Below are 25,039 nucleotides of genomic sequence, written 5' to 3'. Positions count from 1 at the left end.
TATTTACAGTAGGAAAATGCACAGAATTTATTAATGAAACATGATTTTCATTAACTATTCGAGTGATTTTTGGCATAAAATAAAAATCAGTCATGTTACCTCAAACAAAGTATTGTTGACTATTCCCACAAATATAGATGTGCAGAAAGTTTAACACAAAAACTCTGTAAGTTCTGAGTTTAATCTATTTATCTTGCATTACTTACTTACTCCCAGGGCCATTTATATCGAAGTCGATAAATAAGCCACGAACCCCATATTGTTGTTTATTAACATCTATTTATTATTATTATTAACATCTATAGCCCAACGCTCAACCCCTAATCTGGAGGACCAGGACATACACACATACACTATGAACAATTTAGATTACTCAATGGGCTATATGTTTTGGGCTAATGTTTTTCAGCCAATGATAAACTTCCGTTGAAAGCTTTATGTGACTATTTTTAATTTGATAAGGTTTCTTTTACAGCATCGATGTTGTGATGTTATTCAGATATAATAGTTAAATAGACTTAGGGCCTACTCACAAAATGCTATCCGAACCGTGCCCAGGCCCGTTTCCCGGATCGTTTGAGAAGTGTGAGTGCTCTGAATCGGGCTCAGGCATGGTTCACTTGGCTGGCCCTGGCCCGGTTGGAAGAGGTGTGCCAGAGCCCGGTTCACTTGGGCTTTGGCGCGGTACACTTGTGTGTGAGTGCAAAACGCGTCAAAGCCCAAAACTGAAAGCGAGACATGACTTTTAAGGGACTGTTTCATATGCGTTAATTAATCATTCTTACTGTTCATGAACGCAAACAGTCGTAGTTTATTGAAGACGCAAACCTTTCACTGCACGAAAGCTCCGCACCATCAGCAAACCTCCTAATACCTGCAGCACAAGGAGTTTATGATTGTTTATGAGCGTCAAAAGTGGCTGATCTGTTCGGCGAAATATTTGACGCCGTGTCACTGCATATCAAATGACTTAAACGAAGACATAACTAAAGAAATCTCCTCTGTGCTGAGTGAGAGCACTTATGATGGCGTAAACGTGCCCAAGCCCAAATGTAATGTGAGTGTGGGCGTCCGGGGAGACGGGAGGGGGGACAAGCGTGCTTTGGCCCGGTTCAAGGCAACTGTACATAGTGTGAGTACGTCCTTAACCATCCATTTGGTTGTTAAAATGTAAAAAGAGACAAAAAACTGTTTAAACGCAGGCACCGTCATTAGCAGCAGGCTAGCGCAGAAATTCCATTGAAAATACTGGGGTAAAGTTAACTTCCATATTTTAAAGACATGGCGAGGAAAAATATAATTTAATCTAGTGCTTCTTGTTTGGTCTCAGCCAGGCAGTGACAGGATCTTAAACTCGATGATTTTGTAAATGATGAGTAATTCACCCGAAGTGGGGTGAAACCAGAGCACGAACATGAGGAGAACATGCAAACTCCACACAGAAATGCCAACTGAACCAGACAGGGATTAAACCAGCGATCTTCTTGCTGTGAGGCAACTGTGCTACCCACTGTGCCACCATGTCGCCTCTTATCTTATATTATTTATTCAAAAAGCTGATATCCCATAGTGAAGTCTCTGGAATCCACATATAGTACACCTGTCAATCAAATACTCCTCAGCTTTTCAAATGACTGGTGTTTTATAATAATAGCCTTTAAACCTTGTCAATATCATTAGCGCAATGCCATTCCGAGCCGCGTGGTGGCATATTTACAGTCATCAAATTTTTCCTCAACACAATCTGTCTAGCGAGCGAGAAGAAAAACCTACTTCCGGATAAACAAACGATTAACGTGAACCTTCAAGAACGCTAAGACCGTATTTCAGCAGATTTTGGTCGCACTTCTCCTCTATCTCGTGTAGCTTGTGTTTGAGTGGTTATGAATTCGCTTGTGGGATACGGGCTGTCCTCAGAGTCAGAAGATGAGGAGACAGGAGAAGACAACCCGAAGGGGTGAGCCATTCATAAGTAACCTTTATTCATAACATTTATAATACATTTTTAAGACAGACGTTCAGTGTGAAGTAGCGTATTTCGAATACTTTAAAGGGAGAGTTGACTCAGAAATAACATGTATGTGATTACTTTCTCACTTTCATTCATACCAGTGAAGCGAATGGGAACTGGGGCAGTCACCTTACAAAAAGGGACGAAAATTCACAATAAAAGTAGTCAATGGAACTTGTACTCTATTCCAAGTCCCCTTAAATGATTTTAAAGGTTTGTGTGCGGAAATAACAGACATACATTTAAATTCAATGTCTCTTTTCACTGAAAATAATGCTTGAGGGCTGTAGTCACCATTCACTTCAGTTACGTTATGTGAGAAAGAGCTCATTTAATTTGCAACATTGCCTTATTTTCTGTATTTTATTTCAAAATTATACTATAATTATGCGCATTAGTAACGATAATAATAAAAGACTGTGTATTTATTTACAGTTTATAGCGTGACTGCTTTATTATTAAAATGGTTTATAGTTATAAGTTGTCACTATTTAAAGAAATATCTGAAGCACTTGTAAATACATGGTTATAATTTCAACAGTAGTGTTGAGGTTAATATATTTGAAATGTGCTCTATGTTACAAGTCTGAAAATACAAATATAGTTACATAAAAGACAAGATTTATTGTATCATAAATCCCCATCAGCAGTTATTAAAGTGATATAAAAATAAAATAAATAAATGCGTGTTTAGGGTTTCTGCAGGTTTCTTCGTGTCAAATGTAAAACTTTTTAGACCCCTTTAAGATCATTATGAATGGAAATTTAGACTTAAACAAGGCTAAACATTAAGGATTTTTCTAATGGACCAGCTAGTTCAGTAAATAGTTTTTGTATTAATGGAAGATCATGTAAAGCAGGAGTGTCCAAACTCGGTCCTGGAGGGCCAGTGTCCTGCATAATTTAGGTCCAACTTGCCTCAACACACCTGCATGGATGTTTCTAGAAAGCCTTATAAGAGCTTAATTAGCTAGTCTAGCTGTGTCTGATTAAGGTTGGAGCTAAACTTTACAGGACACCTGCCTCAGGACTGAGTTTGGACACCACTGATGTAAAGCAATGCTCTTGAACTCAATTCCTGGAGGGCCGTAGCTCTGCATAGTTTAGCTCTAACTCAAACCTGCTTAATAGTCTCTGGTAAGCTGTGGTCACACTGTACTTTTCTCCCCATAGACTTTCATTCATTCGCACAAAAATGTGTCAGATGGGAAATGCAAGCTTGTGCGTCAAGTTTCGCTGTTCGCTGCGGTGCAAAGTTCAAGCTTGGTGAACTCTGACCTGCGAAATTGAATTATGTGACTGCGTAAGACCTTTTGAAGATCAAAACATGACTGTCTGTACAGAAATGTAAAATATGGACCAATCGCTTGCTTTTTTCAATGTCTAATCATCTTGTTTAATCCCGTCCCTATTTACAGTGCCATACAACAGAATTTCGCACGCACAAACTCTAGTGTGACCACAGCAGTAGTCAAACTGTGCAGAGCCCTCCAGGAATTGAGTTTGAGATCTATGATGTTAAGGGATGTGTTGCTTTAGTTTTCTTTCCCTGATTAGGGAGTTTAATTAGCAGAATGTGTAGTAAAAATGTTTAACAGCTGAGAATTGTCTCTCTTTGCAATAAAAAACTTCAATATAAAAAAAGGTTTTGAGATGGATCATTGGTGATAGCTCAATATGGTAGCTTTACCTAAACAGGAAAATTAAGACCTGTTTAAAATTATTTAAGACCTTCAATCCAATATTTTAGTGAATTTAAGACTTTTTAAGGCCTAAAATTTTGTTTTTGAAATTTAAGACATTTTAAAACCCTGCGCATATCCTGATGTTCGACCTAAGTGCGTCAAAACAATAAAGAGTTAAGAGTATGAATAAATGATAATACACTAAAAAAATCCTGGTTGCCTTGAATTTTTAAGCTGTTTGAAATTAACGTTATAAGTCCATTGATCTCATCTACAGCTGAAGTCAGAATTATTAGCCCCATTTATTTTTCCCCCAATTTCTGTTTAATGGAGATTTTTTCATCACATTTCTAAACATAATAGTTTTAATAACTCATTTCTAATAACTGATTTATTTTATCTTTATCATGATGACAGTAAATAATATTGTACTAGATATTTTTCAAAACACTTCTATACAGCTTAAAGTGTCATTTAAAGGCTTAACTAGGTTAATTGGGTTAACTAGGCAGGTCAGGGTAATTAGGCAAGTCATTGTATAATAATGGTTTGTTCTGTAGACTATCAAAAAACATATAGACTAAAGGGGCTAATAATTTTGACCATAAAATGGTTTTTAAAAAAAATTTAAAACTGCTTTTATTCTAGCCGAAATAAAACAAATAAGACTTTCTCCAGAAGAAAAAATATTATCAGACATATTGTGAAAATTTCCTTGCTCAGTTAAACATCATTTGGGAAATATTTAAAAAAGAAAACAAAATTAAAAGGGGTTCTAATAATTCTGACTTCAACTTTATATTGAACTGATTTAAAACAGCTTGCGTAATTTATAAAATTAAGTTAGAACATGATTAACTAAGTTTAATAAGTTACAATGACCTAAAAACTTTTGTTGTCAGAACTAATTGATCATATAATTTTCAGTGTATTAAATGTACATTATAATTTCAAGATTAAAAATAAAAACATGCAGTTTGCACTTATGCCTTTTTTACTGCACACTTGGTTCTACCTAAAGTATGAAATATGTATGAAAAGTATGAAATAAATGTGCTTTTTCATTAGAATAAAACTGACGATCTTCGCGTGTGTGTTTGAGACCGTGTATACACTACTTGCTAATAAATCAGACATCAATAGACTCATTCATTTTCATCAATAAATAATGGCAGACTAAATGAAAGGCAAACTATTCCTTTAATGAATCAAGAATGATCAAGTGTCACTTTATTAAATGAACATCTTGAATTGTCTCTGCTTAGCACCTTCATAAAGCCAGAATGTGCTGTTGAGCAGACGAAAAGCCGTAATTTCCTGCTGCAGTCAGAATCTCCATCCAGCGAGTCTGAATCTGATCCAGAAAACCAGGATCAAGAGGAGGCTCCCCAGCCATTTTCAGAGCCCTCATCGACCCCATTGGTCCGTCCCCACCCTCAAAAACTCCCACCTCCACCTCTGGGCTCAGTTGGAGCTCTTTCTTCAGCCAGCAGTGTGTTTACAAACCCTTTCAAAGAAAAGGCAGAGGAGAGACTGAACGTCCTGCAGAAACACGTACCTCTCACTCTACAAGCTCGTCCCACCCAGATTGGTGGGAAGCGCATTTGTGTGGCCTACAGGAAGGACGGACGCTGCCGCTTTGGGAGCAAATGTAAGTTTGCACATGACAGTGATCTGCAAAGCAACCGTACGGTCACTTCCGACAGCGGACCAAAAGACACTAACGTTACACACAAAAATGATCCCCTGGCTTCTGGAGAGGAACACAAGGAGACGGATGAAGAGAAGGACAATGAACAGAGGAAGAAGAAAAGAGTCGGGGTGAATGATTCTCTTATTCCACCTAAACGCGCACTCAAGCAGTATGCCAGACTCTCACATCCATGATAGAGAAGTCTGTTTCTGTTTATGTGACCTATTCTGGCTGATAATTGACTTTCGTTTTGAGTGCTAGTTGTGTTGTATCTATTGAGTGACCATTATCTATTAGTAACACCATTAAGTGTTATTAATGAGGAGGTAAACTCGGTCTGTAAAAATGTGTTACAGACTTTCTCCAGAGGTGTTTAGTGGACAAAGGAGAGAAGGAAAAATGTAATGAATATGTGTTAGGATTAAAATGTGGGTCCGTAGTTTTAAAAACTTGTTATATTAGTAAAAATATTGGTACATATTGGTTGCTTGATGACTTTAAAATGTGTTTGGTCATTGTACGTTCCCCCTTTTCAGCAATTAGTTGTCAGTTTATGTTTTATATATATTTATTTATGGAAATGATAGAGATTTTCCTTCCGTAGAATTGGTTCATTTCAGATACATTGTTCAGAAGTACTTTTAAAATAAATGAGTACTTTTTATTAATCAAAGATTTATTAAATGTATTAAACTGGTTGGCTGTGACTGTAAAGATGTTTATAAAGAATGTTTAGATTTCAAATATGGAAAATAAAACCCTGAAAATTAACCACAGTGGTTTTTTATTATTAATAAGATTTTCACGGTGTGCTAAATGAGCATATTAGGTTCATTTCTAAGGGGTCACGTAACACTGAAGAGTGTAATAATGAGACTAATGATGCTAAACGTTCGTCTTTTATATTATAGTAATAAGTATAGTAATCTGTAATCTATTTATTTTGGTAACAATTTAGTTTAAGGACCAATTCTCACTTTTAACTAGTGGCTGAGTACCATTATTAAGATGGTGGCTGTTAACTTGTGCTTAAGCTAAAAGTCATAATTAATGGTTTGTTAACCTTCCAGTCGTGTTTGGGTCAAATCTGACCGATTTACAAGTTAAAACTCTTATAAATATTGTGTTTTACATCTGATTGCCTCAAACCCTTATGATGTCCTCCACACTATGCACTTAACATGTAAAAGTGATGATCACCTCTTTCATTAATAATTGAGTGTTTTAATCATCAATGTTACACCTGTAATTCCTGGTCAAAAAAGACCACCGTAGGAAATGATTGGGTATCTTGACTAAATTTAACCATCAAACAGAAAACATCCCCAAACACACGACCCCAACTCACTCACACACATATTTCAGACTAAGCAATGTCTTTTGAGGGTACACATCTCTTTCCTGTGCTTATGTGGCAATCCTCCCACGTGATTACCTTCTAGACATGTTCATTTTGTAATACATTTTCAGTTCCTATATTCTTTAACTTCAGCTATGTTATGTCTTATTCTAAAAATTTACGTTAAACACTAGTTTGAGACCTTGTTCACAGCTAAAGAATGCTTTTTGACAAATTTAAGAGCAGTTAAAAGAAACTGGGAACACTAAGGTAAGGGGTGGGAGGTGAACACTACAGGGGTTGTTGCTAGATCGGATATGTTTGCGGCCGGAAGTTAATGAGAATTATGTCTATTATTTATTAAATTTCCCATTTATTGTATTTTATTAACGTCTAAACCCAACCATCACAGTAACGTAAAAACAGTTGTTGTCCCGAGTATTACTAATGTTAACGCCCACCCCCACCCCAACCCTAAACCCAACCATCACAGTACTGTAAAAATATTAATTATTAAATGATTACAGTGTCATAAAAAATGCTGCTATATTAATGTGCATATCGCACTTCCGGCCGGCCGCATATCCTATCTAGACCCACTACAGGAAGGTTAATAGCAAAAATTTTAGTAAGACATTTAAATTGTACCAACATTTCAGTTTTACTGTTTTTCTTCTGAATTATCAATCAAATTAATGCAGTCTTGGAGAGCAGAAGAGACTTCTTCCAAACATTCAAAACAATCTTATCAAACATTAGAAAGATGCTTTGTCAATCAGTGTTATACATTTGGTTTGCACTACTCTTACATTCGCATTTCCTTTGCCATCATTGAATCTTTAAAAAAAAAAGGTAATTTCAGTGTGATGCCATTGCCATTGTGAAGTTTTTTTCTGTGTGATGCCTAAATTACATTGTAACATTTCAAACAAGTGCTTTGTAATTAGTTATTCATTTATTTAGGCAAAATAAGATTAATTTAAATATGATCATTTATAACGTGTGCATTTCTAGTTTCTACAGTGCCAATTCACGCCACACGATGGCGCAAATTTGCTTCACGCACTCAGGCTAACATTAAAGTGATAGTTCACACAAAAAATGAAAGATTAGCCATTTATTTACTCGGCCTCATGGCTTCCAAGATATAAATGTCTTTTTATTTGCTTTTTTAAAGATTTTAGCAGAAATTTGGTCCTTGGTTATAACACAAGTCAACAGCTACCAGCAATTTGAGAGTCATAAAAAGAAAAACAGACTAAAGCCCTGCTCACACTTTTCAGCCACGATTTTGTCATCTTTTGGGAAATCGAAAAAAAAATTGGTGATCGTTGGTTTGACGTGTTCACTGACAGCCGTTAATGTCCGTTGCAATCAGATTTTTTCCTCCGATAAAGTTCTGGCAGTGTCAGAAGGTTTCAGATACTTTCCTGCAGTGCGACAACAGCTGGGATGAGCGTCAATCCATGAACCAAAAGGAGCTTTAAATTTGATGACGCCATCTACAGATTGTTTATGTTTGCTGTGAGGTATTTCAGAATGCAGGATAGTGAAAGTGTCACAGGTGGATGACGTCAAACTCGGGGGGCATTTTTTTCCCGTGTTTGGCACATTGTCGTTCAGTCTGACTTTATGACAGCTGAGATCTTACAGTGTGACATGGGAGCCATGTTCGTGCTGTCTGACATGAGACAATCATTCAGGATTCTAAAAAAATAAATCTTTAAAAAACGCACGGTGTGAGCCGCCCTTAAACTAAATCAAAACCCATTGCTCCTGACAATATATTAAAGCAGTTTTTCTCAGCCACGTTCCTGGAGGACCACAAACACTGCATGTTTTGTATGTCTCCTTTGTCACCCCATTACAGGTCTTTCAGTCTGGTAATGAGCTGATGATCTGAATCGGGTGTGTTTGATTAAACAGACACGAAAAATGTGCAGATGTGGTCCTCCAGGAACGTGGTTGAGAATCACTGCATTAAGGTCTTATGAAGCTAAATGGGTGACACGGTGGCTCAGTAGCTAGCACTGTTGCCTCACAGCAAGAAGGTCGCTGATTCGAGTCCCAGCCGGGTCAGTTGGCATTTCTGTGCGGAGTTTGCATGTTCTTCCCATGTTCGTGTGGGTTTCCTCCATGTACTCTGGTTATCCCCACAGTCCAAAGACATGCGCTATAGGTGAATTGAAAAAACTGAATTGGCCGTAGTGTATAAGTGTGAATGGGTGTTTCCCAGTACTGGGTTGCAGCTGGAAGGGCATTCGTTGTGTAAAACATACCCTGGATAAGTATGCGGTACATTCCGCTGTGGCGACCCCAGATTAATAAAGGGACTAAGCTGAAAGAAAATGAATGAATGAAGCTAAATGATTCTGAAGCTAAATGATGAATCTGTGCAAGAACTTCATTTTATGAATCACCAGGGACCAAAGTTTCAGCTTCTTTAATTTTAACGAAAAAAGGCCGCCTATACCTTGAATGAATGGAGGCCGATTAAATAACATTTTCATTTCTTTAGTAAACTATTCCTTTAAGGCTTCCACTGCCACAGAACAACACACAAAACAGATGGTTGTCGTTGGAGGGATCTATAACTGTTTATATACAAAATGAACAATGACAACAGCTCAAACACAATCTCCCTGGTACAGACGTTTCTACAAAGCTACCAAAAAGTTAATGCGATTACATACAATATATTTATGACTCTATATATTTAACTTCAAGGTGTATAGGAGGGCGACAAGTAACAGTCATCTTGCTTTCCTCCATGTCTTCAACTTCCTTCACTGCAACAGGACACGCTGTATCTGGTTGCCAGAACTGTCCGTCATGCTTTGCTCTTCCCCCTCTCCGCCTGCCACCCAATCCCCAGCCCCATTCTCATTAGTCCCGTCTGCCTCCCAGATCACCTGTCTGGTCTCCGAGGGCGTGGTGGAAGACTGATTAGACGTAGATGAGCCCGGATCGCTTCGAAATCCCAAACCGCTCCTGCAGTCGGATGGCGCCTTGGGCAGGGTTTGGGAGAGGAGGGACGTATTAGGAGCTTGGTGGTGGCTTGAGGGTCGAGGCAGGGTTTGGTTTTGATGTGACTGGGTGGTTTGAAGGGGCATCTGCTGTGCAACAGAAACCATTGGGAGCTGCTGTTGAGGAAGAGCCCTGAAGGCCATGTGGACTATGGGAGATTGTTGGCTGTAGGACTGAATGGGCAGCTGCTGGACCAGAGCGGCTTGCTGGGAGATGCTGGTGGCAGAGGGGTGGAGGGGGTGCTGTTGAATTTGTTGTTGCTGCTGCTGTGAAACAGGTGAAGAAACAAACTGTAGTGGCATCTGCAGAGAGTGAGAGGGGGTCTGCTGAAGGGGAGTGTTGTTCTCTTCTGTTGATGACAAGGCCAGGGTCACTGGAACTTGCATGGAGTGCAGTGGGTGATCTTGGCCCACAACCATCACTGGACCCACGTGTGTCACTGGAGCCACTTGCCCTGCTGGCACCGCAGAGCTTCCCCGCGTCTCAGAGACTCCCTGCTCGGTCTGCACAGAGCCGGTGTTGGTCTCCAGAAGGGTGGTGACCCCTGCAGGAGTAGTGATGAGGGCTCCGGCATTGGCGGCCAAGGCCTCTGCAATGAGCACCTCAGGGTGGCTCTTGGCTTTGTGAGCCACCACACTGTCCTTCTTCTCAAATTTCTTGCCGCAGATGCTGCAGGAGAACTGGTAGGTGGCATCTGCATCATGCTTCTTCATGTGCCAGTTGAGGGAGGCCTTCTGACGGCAAGTGAATCCACAGATTTCACACCTAGGAAGGAGAAAATACTGAGATATACTACAGAAAAGACTGCTGAGTTCAGACTGCACGATTTTAGCCCTGATTTTGACTCACCGACAGGTTGAGAAATTACCAATAAATGCCTGAAATCACAAACAAATCAGTGCTCGTTCACGTGAGTAATCAAAAGACGTGACCGAAGAGAATCACAGATGAGTCGTGGACACCCGTGAGATATTTGGCATGCTAAATATCTGGACCTGTCGGCGATCCAAAATCATGCCATGTGAAATGTATTCTGATTGAAAATAACATCGGCGATTACCTACAGCCGATGAGAGAGCAGCATCCACTAGTATTGGTGAACTGATAATACTGCACATACGTGATTCAGCAGGTGGTCAACCTAACACAAACAGTACCTGACTACCTGCTCTGAGTGACTGACACAGCAGCCTATGAACCAACTTTGGACAACTGATTGTGTTAAATCTGCAGAGCGGGTAAACCTAGGGCTTAACTTGTCTCAGAAAAACTGTGATGGAATTTGAATAGCAAGTGATCACTACAAACATTGTTTTTAAATAAACTTCAAGTTCAAGGTGTTCCTGTGTGGGGGTAGAGAGCAGTGAACACCATGTAGGGAACATGTCAATTGGAACACAGCTCCTCCATGGAGCTCTCTTCTAACAAGCTGGTTATTAAATCAGATGTGTTAAACAAGAGACATGCAAAATGTGCAAAGCAGGGGGTTGCGAGAACTAGGATTAAGAACTGCAGTGCTTGAGAATTGACAGCAAAATTGTTTGTTTGTGTTGTTGGTCCGAGCCTGGCCCTCAGCCCCTGATACAAGCAGTTCTTTCTTCTAGTCCAGCAATGTTTTGGTATTACTTAAGAACCACTTATCCTGGGTTAGAGTGCTTTGAATGTGGAAAAGCCAAAAGAACCAATTAGTAACTAGGAACTATCTCTGAATTAACACTCAAACTGCCTTAGTGGAAAAGGGGTAAAATTCATGTGCTGTGGAAAGTTCATATATGTTAATTTTCATTGTAATGATTGAAAAGAACAAATGATTATTTATGGATGATGATACATTTAATAAATCAGTCATATGCCGAGAAGTTCATTCTGAAAACTTAATCTTAATAGCATTCGGCCATATAGTGCACTATGTATCGATGTACAACACCACAACATTAATATAAACAGGTTACTCTGCAGAGATTTGACTTACTGTAGCGGCTTCTCTCCGGTGTGTATCATGCGATGCACAGCCAGGTTGTGAGAACTCTTGAAGGCGCGAGCACAGAACTCGCAGATATAGTCTCTCTGATCTGCAATACAAATTTTACTTTACACAAAGCCACCCGACTGAAGATACTTCACCGTTTTTTAAGCGTCACAGTAAGCGTTTTTATGTCACCTGTGTGGTGCTTGGCATGGCGGAGCAGTTGTTTCTGCAGCCGGAAGAGTCTTCCGCAGGTGGGGTGAGGGCAGACGTACTTCTTCTTCATCAGGTGTTGGTATTTAATGTGATGCTACAGGAGATAATGATAACGTGATTGAATCTGGTCTAACTTCAAGTTTCAGTGAAGGAAACACTAGTTTAAGTTTACCTGTAAGTAGCGTGGATGAGCCAGTACTGTACCACATCCTTCCATTTCACAACGGACATACTGCACTGGTGGTTTTTTCCTGTGCAGAATTTTTTTTTTTTTACAAAAATAGTTTGGAGTAGTCAAAATGTGTCCTAAGTCAATCATTTGCATAAAACATGCCCAAATGATCACTACAAAAGGCCTTATCATGACCCTTCCCTGCGTTTTGGTACTTTCGCCAAACATATGGTGCGCTCTACAACCGCGTTCTCACCAGGTATTCGAGTGATGCCAAGTGTGCCATTCACAAAACCAATTCAAGCACAATTAACACCTTTTAAATGGACACAGATTGCAGAGCTCTCATTAGCCAGCTGTACGTATGCATGCTTGGTAAATGAGACCCAATGTTTTTACTGTAATGAGATTAATCCAACAATTAACATTTCAGATGATTTTCAAACTGTCAGGCAGACAATGGGGCATATTTATTTTTTCTCTTCTGCTCAAAAAAAGGAGTTAAGGCTTTTGTGGTAAACATTTCAGGAATTTTCTCCAAAAATCCGTGTGAACTGGGCTCAACATAAATCCATATTAAGACAGCTTCAAAGCAATTCACACAACCCCGGACAACAAATAAAGGTCCTCTCAGACAGCAGTCAAAATAGAAGTTACACGTGACAATAACAGGCATTCATCACATGAGAGGTTGTGAACTAAACTGAGTGCATTGTGAAGCTGGACCAAGGAAAGGATTTATAGTTAATAAGTGTATACTTCTGCATTACATTTTTGAAAATAACTCGTTTTACTACAGAATCAAAACTGTCCTACAGTCAAAAATGTCTTAAAATGACACCCGTTCACTTGCATAAGATGGAGAAAAATCCTGTATATTGTAAAACTTGCTGCTGACATTTTTATAGTTACAGATTGAGCACATTTAAACTGCTGAGTATAATTGTTTAATGCAGATTTATGCATTGTGTCATATCACTCAGCTCTTACAGTGATGTTTCGAGTGAAATGACGCCAATAAACTTTAGAAAGCTCGTCTGTTTATGTAGAGGTTGATATTTATTGATGTCTGTGTTTTCATATATGTTAAAGCTTAAAAATACAACTACAACACAAATGCAATAATTATAATTTAACCCGTATTTCATCCACTGCACAACTTAGGACAAAACTGGTGGCATAATGATAGCTCCCTCGCTCTTATCTAAAATAAACTTGTCTACCACTTCAGATGAAAAGGATTGTTCACAAGGCATCTACTCACTTTGTTAAAATAGTGTTTGACAAATGAAGTTTGATTATTTGTGCGTGTGAGTGAAAGAGAGAAAAAATGAATGAGCAGACAATAGCTTTGTTTCCATCCAAAAATGCTAATTAACTTTATGCGCAAAACTGGATTATCGCATTACAGACGTGCGAATAAAGCAGTGTTTCCATCTAATGAGTCAAAGCGAACAAAATCGTCACTCTCTGATTAACTGGCGCCAAATATCAACAGTAAAAACTGAATTTACTGTGGTAGGAGAAGCTGCGTCAATCGTTTCTTCATCTAATAAATGACTTGCACCTCAGAAGACAATCCTGACACGCAGTGAACGCGCGGTGGTGTTTGAAGGTGTCAGACACGGAGCACAGACGCTCTTGATTCTGGAGGTCGTTAATAATTTCATAACACTAATACTTAAACGGTAAGGTGTTTTAAAATTACCAAAACAACAGTTCAGATGGTTTACAGTGTGCTCAGCCTGCTGGTTTGTCCATTTACGCACATGACCTTTTTTAATGCGCATACCGAAATTTGTGCGGTAAAAGTGTTTCCATCGTAGTTTATGCACATCTTATCGAATAAAAAGTTTATCCTTCTTAGTTATGCGCATAAGTATTTTATTTGCATTTTCAAAACTTATGCGCATCATGGCGTTTCCATCAACCGTTTTTTATGCGCATATGCAAAATGCGCATAAAAATAGGTGGATGGAAACATAGCTAATGACACAAGCCGCAGAGCTCATTAATATTCATGACCCTTCCAAATATGGTCAAAATCGAGTTTTTCGTTATAGGGGTGATTTCTGTGTTAAAAAATGAGCATATGAAATAGTTTTTTGAACTTACCTAAGCCACGTACCTAACCATTTAGAAACCAAATAACAACTTATACTGAATCAAAGCACTCTCTGGCACCTTTAAAATTGTCTTTCCCAAGAATTATTATGATTTAATTCTGTGACGTCATGTTTCAGAACTTCATTAGTATTCATCAAACAAAACTTCGTTACCTTCTCTTAGGAAGACGAGGACTTTTATCATCTTTCCTTCTGCGCCCTCTTCTAAGACAAAAACCAAAAAAGGTCCTGTGGTTAAAATTGGTTTCTCATTCACAGGGGTGTCTAACTAACATGAACTGTAAATCTCATGAGCAAACACTGGCTGCGTCCGAAATCGCCCACTACTCAGTAGGTACTGCATTTGAATTTAAACATACTAATCGTACCAAATCACATATTTATGCACTTTTCTATGTCATTTTGTCGTTTAAATAGTGTAAGTAGTGCGTTCACACTGAAAACTCTAAATATAATAAGAGCACTTTAATTACCCGCATGATGCACTTATTCAACTGGTAAAATGAAGTGTGTTATGTTGGACGCTTCACGCATTTAACAGTCGCAGCTTTGCTTACGTAGCGGAAGGGGTGGAGCTATCTGGCGCACATGTTATGTTAAATGTTATTTATTTTGGATTGTGAAAGCAAAATTCTCCTACGAGAGTGATAATAGCGCCTCCTGATGGTGAATGCGGTTATACTCATGGCAGGTATTATGTGGTAGTTTGGTCATTTTTTTCACTAATATGACAACCGTCAAACGTCATCAGGGAAACGGTTTGAATTTCCGCTTGGTAAAAAAACATTAGTGTTCCATTTGGAACGACACTACACTCGTATACTATGCTGTTGAGTGTGTAAGTGCATAAGTACATAGTGTGCCATTTAGGACGCAGCTTCTATACAGTATGAATGGGCGTAGTATCCACCATTTGTCACCTGACCTTCTTACGTCAGTTGCGTCGCTTCACTCCCATTCATTGGATTGGATGTGCCCGTTAGAATCTCGCCAGATGTAGTAGGTCATCCGGGAACTTCTCACATACTGTTTTCTGATTTCTATGAATTGGGACATACTACTCTGCTCGCATACTGTTTTTAGTGTACTATATAATATAGAAGTATGCGATTTCGGACACAGCCAATGTGTTTCACTCATGTCTTTTAAATGTCCTTTTATATTTCCATTACAAACATATAAAGCACAACAAGTGACTCACTTTCTGGGTGGCTCAGCACCTTCCTCCACTTCAGCCCCAGTCTGCTGCTCTGTGGTTTCCCCTCCCTCAGTTTTGATCTCGGTCTCTTGCTCTGTTGGCGTCTCTTGCGCTGTAGGCTTGTCTTTCTTCTCCTTCAGTCTAGTGTGAGGTCTCCTCTTAGACTTAGAAAAATCCCTGCGCAGGAACACAACAGAAATGTTCAATGAGTAAGAGAAGACATCTTCGACAAACAGAACACACGTGCGCTTCTCATACTTAGGATCGTAGCTCTGGTCATTCAAGTCATCTCTAAATGGGACGTCTTCATCGCTGCTGATGGTTTCCTCTCCCTCACTGGTAAAGAGATAAAAACATTAGCATCAGGCCATAATCAACAGCATCTAATGCATGACTAGGAGATGTGCGATACTTGTGGTGTATGATAATGTTGTGATTGTTGTTTAAACAATGTGTGAGGTGACATTATCGAGTGTGTGTTTTTGTTAAATCTTTCATATAATTATAGAACTACACCACCAACAGGCGGTTTTAAAGTCATTTATCCTTAAAATGTAAAGCAGCTAAGGTACCAGCACAATAACACACAAAATATCTTCAGTATGTTATAGAAATGTGTGTAGAAATGATGTGTGCGCAGCCATATTAGTCTTTGTATTTCCTAAATTCAAACTATGATGCAAAACCCAGTGATTTTGAGTCCAACTGCACCATGACTTTGCAGTGTGGTTATCCCCGCCCACTGATATTGATTGACAGACATATATTATCATGTCTCAGTAGGGCAGGGCCGATAAACAATATAATATAGAATCGCAATAATAATATCGAATGTCAATAACAATGATGACACCTCTGGACATTTTTTACGCTATATAGAGCCAATCACACAGCAGAAATATGCAACAATGGGAATCTAAGTGTGTTGATATTAGAGATGTATCGAATTTTTAGCCACTGAAAATTTAGCGGCCGAAAGTACGTCATGTCATTTAATAGACCCTCTAATTTTTGTGGCTTTAAGTCATTGTTGCGATACTCTTTTAAATCTGGAAACATTAAAACTTGTATAGAAATATATATCGTTATCGTTCAATTTGGACAATAATTATCGAGATTGCATTTTTGCCATACCCCACAGCCCTCTGTCTCAATATTCATGTTTATTATCAGATCCACAAAACAAGATTTGCAAAGTAACTTGGATTAAAAGGTCTGTCCAAACTAGCTGTGATCCAGCTGCACCTCAAGAAAAAGTGGCACCAAAAATAGTAAAACATTATAAAACATATTCATAATGATGCATGTTTTTAATAAAGACTGTAAAAATCAATGTAATTTATAACTGCACAAATCACAACAGCTGCATAATGTTAGTACGACTATAAACGAGGATGCTTCAACCACACAACAGGATAGTAGCCATTAGGGCTGCACGATACTGGAAAACAACACATTACGATTTTTTTATTTTTTTATATTGCGATATATATTGTGATACGAATACAATTTCACTAGACGAGTTAAGGACATGTTTGTAAAGAATCTATAATTGTAGATTAATTGGGAGGATTCTGTAGGGGAGTGCATAAATTCTGATAAGCGTAGATAAACTTATGCTAATTATGCTAACAGTCGAAATATATTAAGGTATACAGTACTTGAATATTCAAATGTAAAATAATACTGCATAGTCTTCGTTTTTATAAACAATTGCTTAAAATTAATCGTTATTTATTTTTATATTAATTATTAGTATAATTATGCCTGAATGCTCAAAAAACACTTGCAAAATTATAAATTTTACTCCAGACTCAACATTGCATACACTCGCGATGTGACTACTGCGAATTATCACATTGCGATATCGATGCTAATCGATATATTGTGCAGCCCTAATAGCCATATATAGTAGCAATAACAGGTTTCCATACAGCAACATATATTTACTTGTATGGCAACATTTTGACGGAAGTAGTTGTGCAAAATAAAAACACATGTTAATCGTGTGTGTAGGTGTGTGTGTGCACAGCGAACTTGGTAATGACATTTGTGTGTGGCTCATTCATCGTTGCAGAAAGGCTGAGAAAACTCCACAAGAGCTACATCAAAAAACCATTGGGAAACTTCCTGGTTCGGTCTTACTGTGGTATTTGTGAGTGGCTCTCTGCTTCATCCCTGTCTGAGCTGCTGTCCGTCATTGTGCTGTGTTTATCCTGACATCTGACGCTGGGTATCCTGAAGCGACATGCCCGAACAGTGGGCGGGAAGATCCAGCTCATTTTCATTTAAAGGCACAGGCGCAAAACAGCTAAAATTCCCTCCGACCCAATAATTGACATTTATGCGGGGTATATTAAAGGTGCAGTAGGTGATCTGCCAAAATGCTAACTGTTAGTATTTTTTGAAAACACTGTCCAAAGCCACGCCTCCTGAAAGCACGAACGCGCATCTGAAAGATGACACTAGATCATGTCATTCACCAGTTAGAAAACTTTATAGTGCTTTATAATACTACGATTCCAAACAAAAACTGCGTTATATCTAGCACGTTTTCAGTTATGTGGCAAGCAAAACTTGTCATAATGTGCAATATTTCATGCGTGCAAGGATTGCTGGTCTCACGTTGGTCTCTCTCATGTGCTTTCTCTTGAAGCGACTACTGTATGCTTAGTAGATGGCCGGCGGCGTGCAGGAATTACACTTATTACCAAGCCATACTTACATACTATTTCAGACCGAATATTCAAAGTAGCATAGTGAACAATATAGGGAGCACGTCACAGGCTGTCATTGTTCAAAAATGAACCAATGTGATGTGAAAACCAACTTCACCTCAACCAAAGTAGGCTAGGCGGAATAACGCTACTTCCTGATGTTGTTGTTTTTGAATTAAATAAATTAAATATATATACACATATCTATATATCGCTCTATATATATATATATATATATATATATATATATATATATATATATATATATATATATATATATATATATATATATATATATATATATTGCACACTGGAGGAAGTATGGCTGAAGTCTGTTAGACAGGTAATGATAAATATATATAAAGACGGATATATATATATATATATATATATATATATATATATATATATATATATATATATATATATATATATATATATATATAGACATTATCGATGCTGTCAAAGGTCTCTTATGAAATTGAAAATAGTCACATCAATCATTCGCCGGGAGATTTCAGTGGCTGAACACCACCTCCGTGCATATAACCTATTCGTAAAATAGCAAGATCTATATAAGCTTTGCGCGACTAAAACAGTTTTAATGCATAACATTACCCGTCTAACAGACTTCAGCCATGGTGTGATACTTCCTCCAGTGTGCAAAAGTAACTTTAATATTGATTCAGGATTTTCAAAAGTTGATTCAGCATTTGTTTTACCATTGTAACTCCCTCGTATGCACGTGAACGTGGCACACGTGCACGCACAAAGATGTACAAATCTACATTTGTTGACAGACAGTTTGGGCTACTTATCAGAATTATGAGAATTATCGGCTGACAAACTTTAACTGGATGAACATTTTTTAGTCTTATGCCTTATGTTCTTATGCCAGAATATAAAAATACATATAAATACATTAAGATCATTTACTTTAATCATTAATATTGGAATGTGAAGAGACTTTCAACCAGCACAACAAAAAATTTTTTGGAGACAATCACCTACTGCACCTTTAAATTACCTAATGGGCATTTTTAGATGAAACTTTACAGACACATTCTGGAGACGCATAAGTCGTCTTTTTTAATTAATTTTTTTAACATGTTTTTGCTTGTAAAAAGGGGCATAATAGGAGCTCTTCAATAAGGACTTTCCCGAATAAGGACTTGGATTTTTTAAACATTCATTTTACAAAGAGCTTCTATAAATATCAGTTTTAGCCTGCTATTATTTTCAAGCTACGCATGACCATAATAAAGACTAATTTAGTTTTTATAAAACTGTTTCTACCCATATATAACCTTTTCACAATGTCCCAAAAAAATTCCTGGCCTAGAAAAATCACAATTTTAAAACTCATACAAATAAAAATATAAGCCCAGCATAATTCGCAAGCTTCATGTAATGATTGAGAGATTACTGTAACCACACGCATACAACATACCACATCTGTTATCATAAAACAAAAACCCTTTGTAAGAGATTATGACACCATCATATTAAAGCATCCAAAGCCATATTAGTGATCCATTTCCAGTTTTTTTTTGTAAAATTGCAAAATTACCTATTTGACTGGGGTCGGTAGTTTTCATCTTTCGGATCATCCACAAACGCACATTCTTCCTCTTCCACAACATCATCATCCATGCTTTCCTCTTCCTTCTTCTCCACACTAAAAGATTGCAGTAACAAACACATGGCTTATTATACCAATACCAAAAAACAAAACAAAAAAACAAGCACCCATCAGTGTTCTTAAACAGTGTTTCTCAACCACGTTCCTGGAGGACAACCATCTCTGCACATTTTCCATAGCTGCGTCCCAAATGACACACTATGCACTATGTTCTTATGCACTTACACACTCTACAGCATAGTATATGAATGTGGTGTAATCCCAAATTAAACACTAATGTTTCTTCACTAAGCGGAAAAAATATTTCCCAGATGACGTTTGACAGTACCCAAATTAGTGAAATAAATGACCAAACTACCAAATAATGCCTGCCATGAGTGTGTAACCACATTCACCACCGGGCGGTGCTATAATCACTCTTGTAGGATAATTTTACTTTCATAATCCAAAGTAAATGAAGTAATCCAACATGTGCGCCAGATAGCTCCGCCCCTTCCACTACACAAGCAAAGCTGCGGCTGTTGAGTGCGTGAAGTGTCCAACATTCCTGTATTTAAAGCGCACTTACTCTTTTTACAGTTTTCAGTGTGAACGCACTATTTACACTATTTATACTACAAAATGGCGTAGAATAGTGCGCAAATATGCAATTTGGGACGCACCTCATGTCTCCTGAACCAAACACACCTGATTCAGATCATCAGCTCATTAGCAGAGACTGAAATACCTATAATGTGTGTGACAAAGGCGACATCTAAAACATGCAGTGTTGGTCGACCTCCAGGAACGTGGTCGAGAAACACTGTCCTTAAAGACCCCAAGAAATGGCTTAATGAACACCGTTTCTATCCTGTAATAAAATTGGGGATATATTGACCTTATTTCTTTTTACTCTATAATAACCAGTTTATTGATGCTTATTTACATCAAAGCTGTAAATCATGACGTGCTTCTGGGTTTTGCTAGTGAAGTATTGAGTATGTTGCATCTAAACGCCACAAAACTCTGATTTCATGGGGTCTTTCATGAGAAAGTGTCCATGATAAATGTGCAATCACCTTGTTCCTGTCTTTTCAACTGCTTTATTGGCTTCCACTGCAAGCAAAATGTACCATTACAGTCATTTATTTAATATAAATATGTTTTGTAATCAATTATAAGTCAAGCATTTGTAGTGGACCTGTTAAGTCAACTACATTTAAAAGCTCGGCAGCGTACCATAGTCAACGTCCATTTCTGGCTCAATTTTAAACACAGTCCTAGGCGAGCCCCGGCAGGTGCGGGCCCCTGAGCGCACCTGCACCCGTCTGCCGCGGGCCGCTGGAAGAGAACACAGTCACATCAAGCACAATCAGATCTGTTTCTTCTGATACTTGTACTTTTTTAATCACTAATATTTTAATAGTAAGTAGTATCGATTCAAGTGTCACTAGAATATGCTCATTAAACACTAGCATGTAGTTTTGTTGCTTTTTTTTCTGTCTAAATAACACATTCAGGTTTTATATTGTAATTTTTACTCATTGATTTTAAATGTTGCAATATAATTCTTTGTTAACAACATTACGTTAATAAAACACACTCATTGTTACTGTTGTTTCCTATTTGTTCAGGCCAATTCAATCATTTTACTAGATGCAATTTTAATTTTGGGAAATGTTGCAATCAAAATAGGACTAAAATGTTATAAAAACTGTCATTACTACATTATAAGTTGTTAATGCACTAATGAACTAATTTTAACAAACGTAACACATCTTTGGTTACCACCAGACATTCAGATTACAATTCTCTGCTTACTACTTTAAATCCCAATTGTTACCCATTTATCAGATTTGTTATAACTAGTAGTAATGGGTTTAATCTAACTAGAACTTAGGCCTGTAACAATAATCAATATATCGACTTATCACACAACACGTGTACATGTCCTCAATCATTTTTGGTGATGCAACATATAGCCACATTTTAGCTGATTGCGCAGCTTCTCTATCTCTATTGGAGGTGTCAGTGTCAATATTAGGGGTGTAACAGATCACGGTTGATTCGTGATTCGTACGGATCACAACCCACGGTTTGGAACACATGACCAGTGGATTAATAATTTTTTTTACTGGTAGATTAATCCTAAATTTATAACGATTGCAGAGAGATAGCCTGTCATGTCATTCAAATCACATGTATGAAAGCATTTAGGCTTTTTACAATCATCATCATATGCATTTAACGACGCTCAAAAGTAAAAGTTGTAGGCAGCAATTACATTATTCAACCAGTAGGTGGCAACAACCAGCCATCAAAATATGCCACTGAATAGTTCTTCAAAAATGACACATCTATTAATGAAACATGAAGATTTATGAGTAAATAACTGAATCATTTATTGAAAATGAGACTAAAATGAATATGGGTTGTACAAATTATAATGTTAGATTTCTACATTTATTAGAATATAGCATGTATTATTATACAGCGTCATCAGCAACAGTAGTAACAGTGAATTTTTCACAGTACTGAATGTTTGACTAGTTATTTTTATTCAGCTGATTATTTCTTCATTTTATTTTTAATAAAATTACAGGTTCTACGTTCTATTTGTTAAAACCAAAAGTGTCTTGCAGTACTGTTTTTGGCTGAACCGCGAGATTTGTGATCTGTTACACCATTAGTCAGTATGGTTAAAAAAAACACTATAGTATGTACTATAAATTACTATAGTATATTTTCATGTGGTTGTCTGAACACTGAAAATAGATCCATTACTTTTTTCTAGTTATTTTTACCTTGTACATTTATGTTAACATGTAATATTATTATTTAATTGTTTAGGGTATGCATTTACACATTCTGATTCCAAGGCCTAGTAATTCAATTGTTAAAATGGCTATAATTAAATGAAATCTTCTTACGAATTAAATATTATGTGTTCTTTGGAGCAGTGCTTACATTATGATGCTATTTAGTGTCAAAATGGTCGTAAAATTATACTAATATCGTTTATCATCATAATAAATATTATTGCTATATATCATACCACCAAAAATGGATATCGTGACAGGCCTACTAGAATTATTTGTAATTCTCCATTTACACATTACATGTATAAAGTAAATCACCGTGAGACATGGGAAATTACTAGTAAATACCATTACTATTACATTTACTAATAATAGACATAAGTAAAAGCTAAAATATTGGATAGCCACTAGATACTAAAGAAATAAGAGTAACATGAGTGAATGAATAAATGAACATTAACCCTTTAACTGCCTGCTCAACCAAATGGTTGACCATATTTTTACTGTTTTAAATAATAGTTTACACACACACAGCATTGTTGGTTAATAATAATTAAAAAAATAAAATAAAATCAAACAAACATAATCCTGTTGCACTACTACACTTGATTTTGGTTTTATTGTAAAAAAAAAAAAAAAAAAATAAATAAATAAATAAATAAAAGAAAACATGTTAAATGACAATCTGAAATATTTTATGGCATACGTCGAAAAATAAAGATAATTAAGTATTCAAAAATGTTTTATTTCGATTAATTTTAAATTGGTCTCATGAATTAATTACGGTACTTTATCATAAACCGACATATCAACCTTTGGTAGAGGTTTATCATTTAGAAATTATGTTGAATGTATTGAACAAAAACTGCATTGAGTGTGTTAACTAGCGACATTAGTAGTTAGGTTCAGTTTAGGAGCAATCCAAAAAAAATTTATTTTCTTTTTTGCTGGGTCAGTTAAAAATAAAAAGGGTTAAGATTAGAATACTGCCAGTGTATAGTTCATTGTTAGTGTAAATTAATAATGTTAACTAAATCCTAGTGACATTGAAAGAGACACTAGTCACTTTGGCATTACTTAAGTAACAAAGTTTGTATAATAATAACAGGCCATTAGCAGCCTCCTTTAAATGCTCATTAACAAAATGAATGTCATTTAAAGTACCTCGATTAACCAGCGCATCCTTGTTTTCTTCAAACCTGTCATAAGATGAAGAAACAGGCTGTTTTATTTACTTTGAAACATTCTCCTTGCAGTGTCAAAGATGGGGCGTTTGAGTTTTCTTCAGCCCAACTAACTAGTCGCTCAGAAAGAGCTGCTGTCACTGGTGCTAATGTAAACACTGCAGTCTGACAGCATTACGACTGAATGTGTGACAGGAACACACACACAAAACTGCTAAGCATCATTAGTAGGATCTGCACAAGCGAGGCCTTGTTATTTAGCACTAAAATACACAGAAGCGGAACGTACTCATCCAGCAGGTCGCAGTCTCCGCCGCTGTCTCTGCCGGCATCCGATGAGGCTGCGGCGGCTGCTGGGCTCTTCCTGCGCCGCGGGCACTTTGCTTTCCTCCGGCGGTTCCCTGACGCGTCCCGTGACACTTCAGCCAGGTCCTCGCTGATGTCAGTCTGCCTCCACACGGGGATCGTCCGCGTTGACCTGTCCCGTAAAACCCTTCCTGATCCCGTGGCGCTTGTCGCGGCTCCGTTGGTTTCGGGTGGGCAGGTCACTTCGGTGTTGAAGCTCCCGTCTCCGCGTCCTCTGGATGCCCTGCACGGACTGGATGCGGTACTCTGCCCCGCGGATTTCTCCATGGCCGTCTCGCTCTCCGTCTCCTCTTTGTTGCTCGAGAGCTGCGGCTCCATCACTACCGAAGTTATTTCCTCTTATTTCCGAAAGCCTCAGAAATTCTCAACAAATTGAATCGTAGATTGAAATAAAGAGGAGGCATTAATTATGAAAAATGTTGGCTGGCTAACCGCCCCGATACGATTGGCAAACATATTTAGTGGACGCTCGTACTCCCTTTGCAAATTTGGTGCAAAAATGCAAGTAGCATAAATCAAAAACTTAGTCTATTCTCCCTATAATAACTGTGCAAAATTCATTTTAAAGACCCAGAGCCTATTTTAAGTTCTTAAAGCTATAGTAAGCCACGCTGTTAGCAGGGCCCTCCGCTGTCGCTCTTTGTTGCGTCTCCTTTAAGTCGAGATAAAGCCGAAGATGAGCTCTGCAGCGACACGCAGCGATACGGCTGTACGTGTGCCAGATTCGCTGATCCACAAACGCTCGTCTGTGGAGTACAGCTGACCAGCGCTGTTCCAGATGTGCTTTACAATGAAGAAGAACATGGCGTAGTTGGAGATCCTCGCAGCCAAAAATAAATGGTGCTGGTCGGTTTTTAGACCTTCTTTTTTCTCCGCTCATCATACATCTTTTTAGGTTT

At 37.8% G+C, this 25,039-nt stretch overlaps 2 protein-coding genes across 5 annotated transcripts; one reads left to right on the top strand and one right to left on the bottom strand.

The window, feature by feature from the left end:
* Positions 1 to 1,757: 1,757 nt before the first annotated feature.
* Positions 1,758 to 6,160, top strand: si:ch211-113e8.11 (uncharacterized). Its single transcript, XM_056471447.1, has 2 exons — positions 1,758 to 1,957; positions 4,962 to 6,160. Exons 1-2 carry the CDS (start codon positions 1,884 to 1,886, stop codon positions 5,581 to 5,583), a joined length of 696 nt encoding a protein of 231 aa, XP_056327422.1. The 5' UTR covers positions 1,758 to 1,883; the 3' UTR covers positions 5,584 to 6,160.
* Positions 6,161 to 7,370: 1,210 nt separating this feature from the next.
* zfp91 (ZFP91 zinc finger protein, atypical E3 ubiquitin ligase) lies at positions 7,371 to 24,798 on the bottom strand. 4 transcript variants are annotated; one of them, XM_056457248.1, is made up of 13 exons: positions 24,064 to 24,798; positions 23,755 to 23,789; positions 21,011 to 21,112; positions 20,851 to 20,887; positions 19,721 to 19,828; positions 17,579 to 17,671; positions 15,692 to 15,769; positions 15,437 to 15,610; positions 14,389 to 14,439; positions 12,110 to 12,188; positions 11,917 to 12,031; positions 11,728 to 11,827; positions 7,371 to 10,520 (listed from the first exon to the last, which is right to left on the bottom strand). In XM_056457248.1, the coding sequence occupies exons 1-13, from the start codon at positions 24,456 to 24,458 to the stop codon at positions 9,515 to 9,517; spliced, it is 2,373 nt and encodes a 790-aa protein (XP_056313223.1). In that variant the 5' UTR covers positions 24,459 to 24,798; the 3' UTR covers positions 7,371 to 9,514. The 4 variants fall into 4 exon arrangements, with proteins under 4 accessions (XP_056313223.1, XP_056313232.1, XP_056313240.1 ...); XM_056457257.1 differs by having other exon boundaries at positions 14,389 to 14,436; XM_056457265.1 differs by lacking the exon at positions 17,579 to 17,671.
* Positions 24,799 to 25,039: the final 241 nt, after the last annotated feature.

The sequence above is a fragment of the Danio aesculapii genome, chromosome 1, assembly GCF_903798145.1.
Source record: "Danio aesculapii chromosome 1, fDanAes4.1, whole genome shotgun sequence".
Classification (NCBI taxonomy): Eukaryota; Metazoa; Chordata; class Actinopteri; order Cypriniformes; family Danionidae; genus Danio; species Danio aesculapii.
The sequence above is the reverse complement of the archived record's forward strand: the minus strand, read 5'-3'. Positions and strand labels throughout refer to the sequence as shown.

What these genes read in the sequence shown, in the direction of transcription:
- si:ch211-113e8.11 (XM_056471447.1), top strand. Translation starts at nt 1,884, where the DNA reads ATGAATTCGCTTGTGGGATACGGGCTGTCCTCAGAGTCAGAAGATGAG. An exon ending in GGAGAAGACAACCCGAAGGG is followed by an intron (nt 1,958 to 4,961) that starts GTGAGCCATTCA and finishes GTCTCTGCTTAG; the next exon opens with CACCTTCATAAAGCCAGAAT.
- zfp91 (XM_056457248.1), bottom strand. Translation starts at nt 24,458, where the DNA reads ATGGAGCCGCAGCTCTCGAGCAACAAAGAGGAGACGGAGAGCGAGACG. An exon ending in AGAAATGGACGTTGACTATG is followed by an intron (nt 20,888 to 21,010) that starts GTACGCTGCCGA and finishes TTTTGCTTGCAG; the next exon opens with TGGAAGCCAATAAAGCAGTT. An exon ending in GACCAGAGCTACGATCCTAA is followed by an intron (nt 15,611 to 15,691) that starts GTATGAGAAGCG and finishes GTTCCTGCGCAG; the next exon opens with GGATTTTTCTAAGTCTAAGA.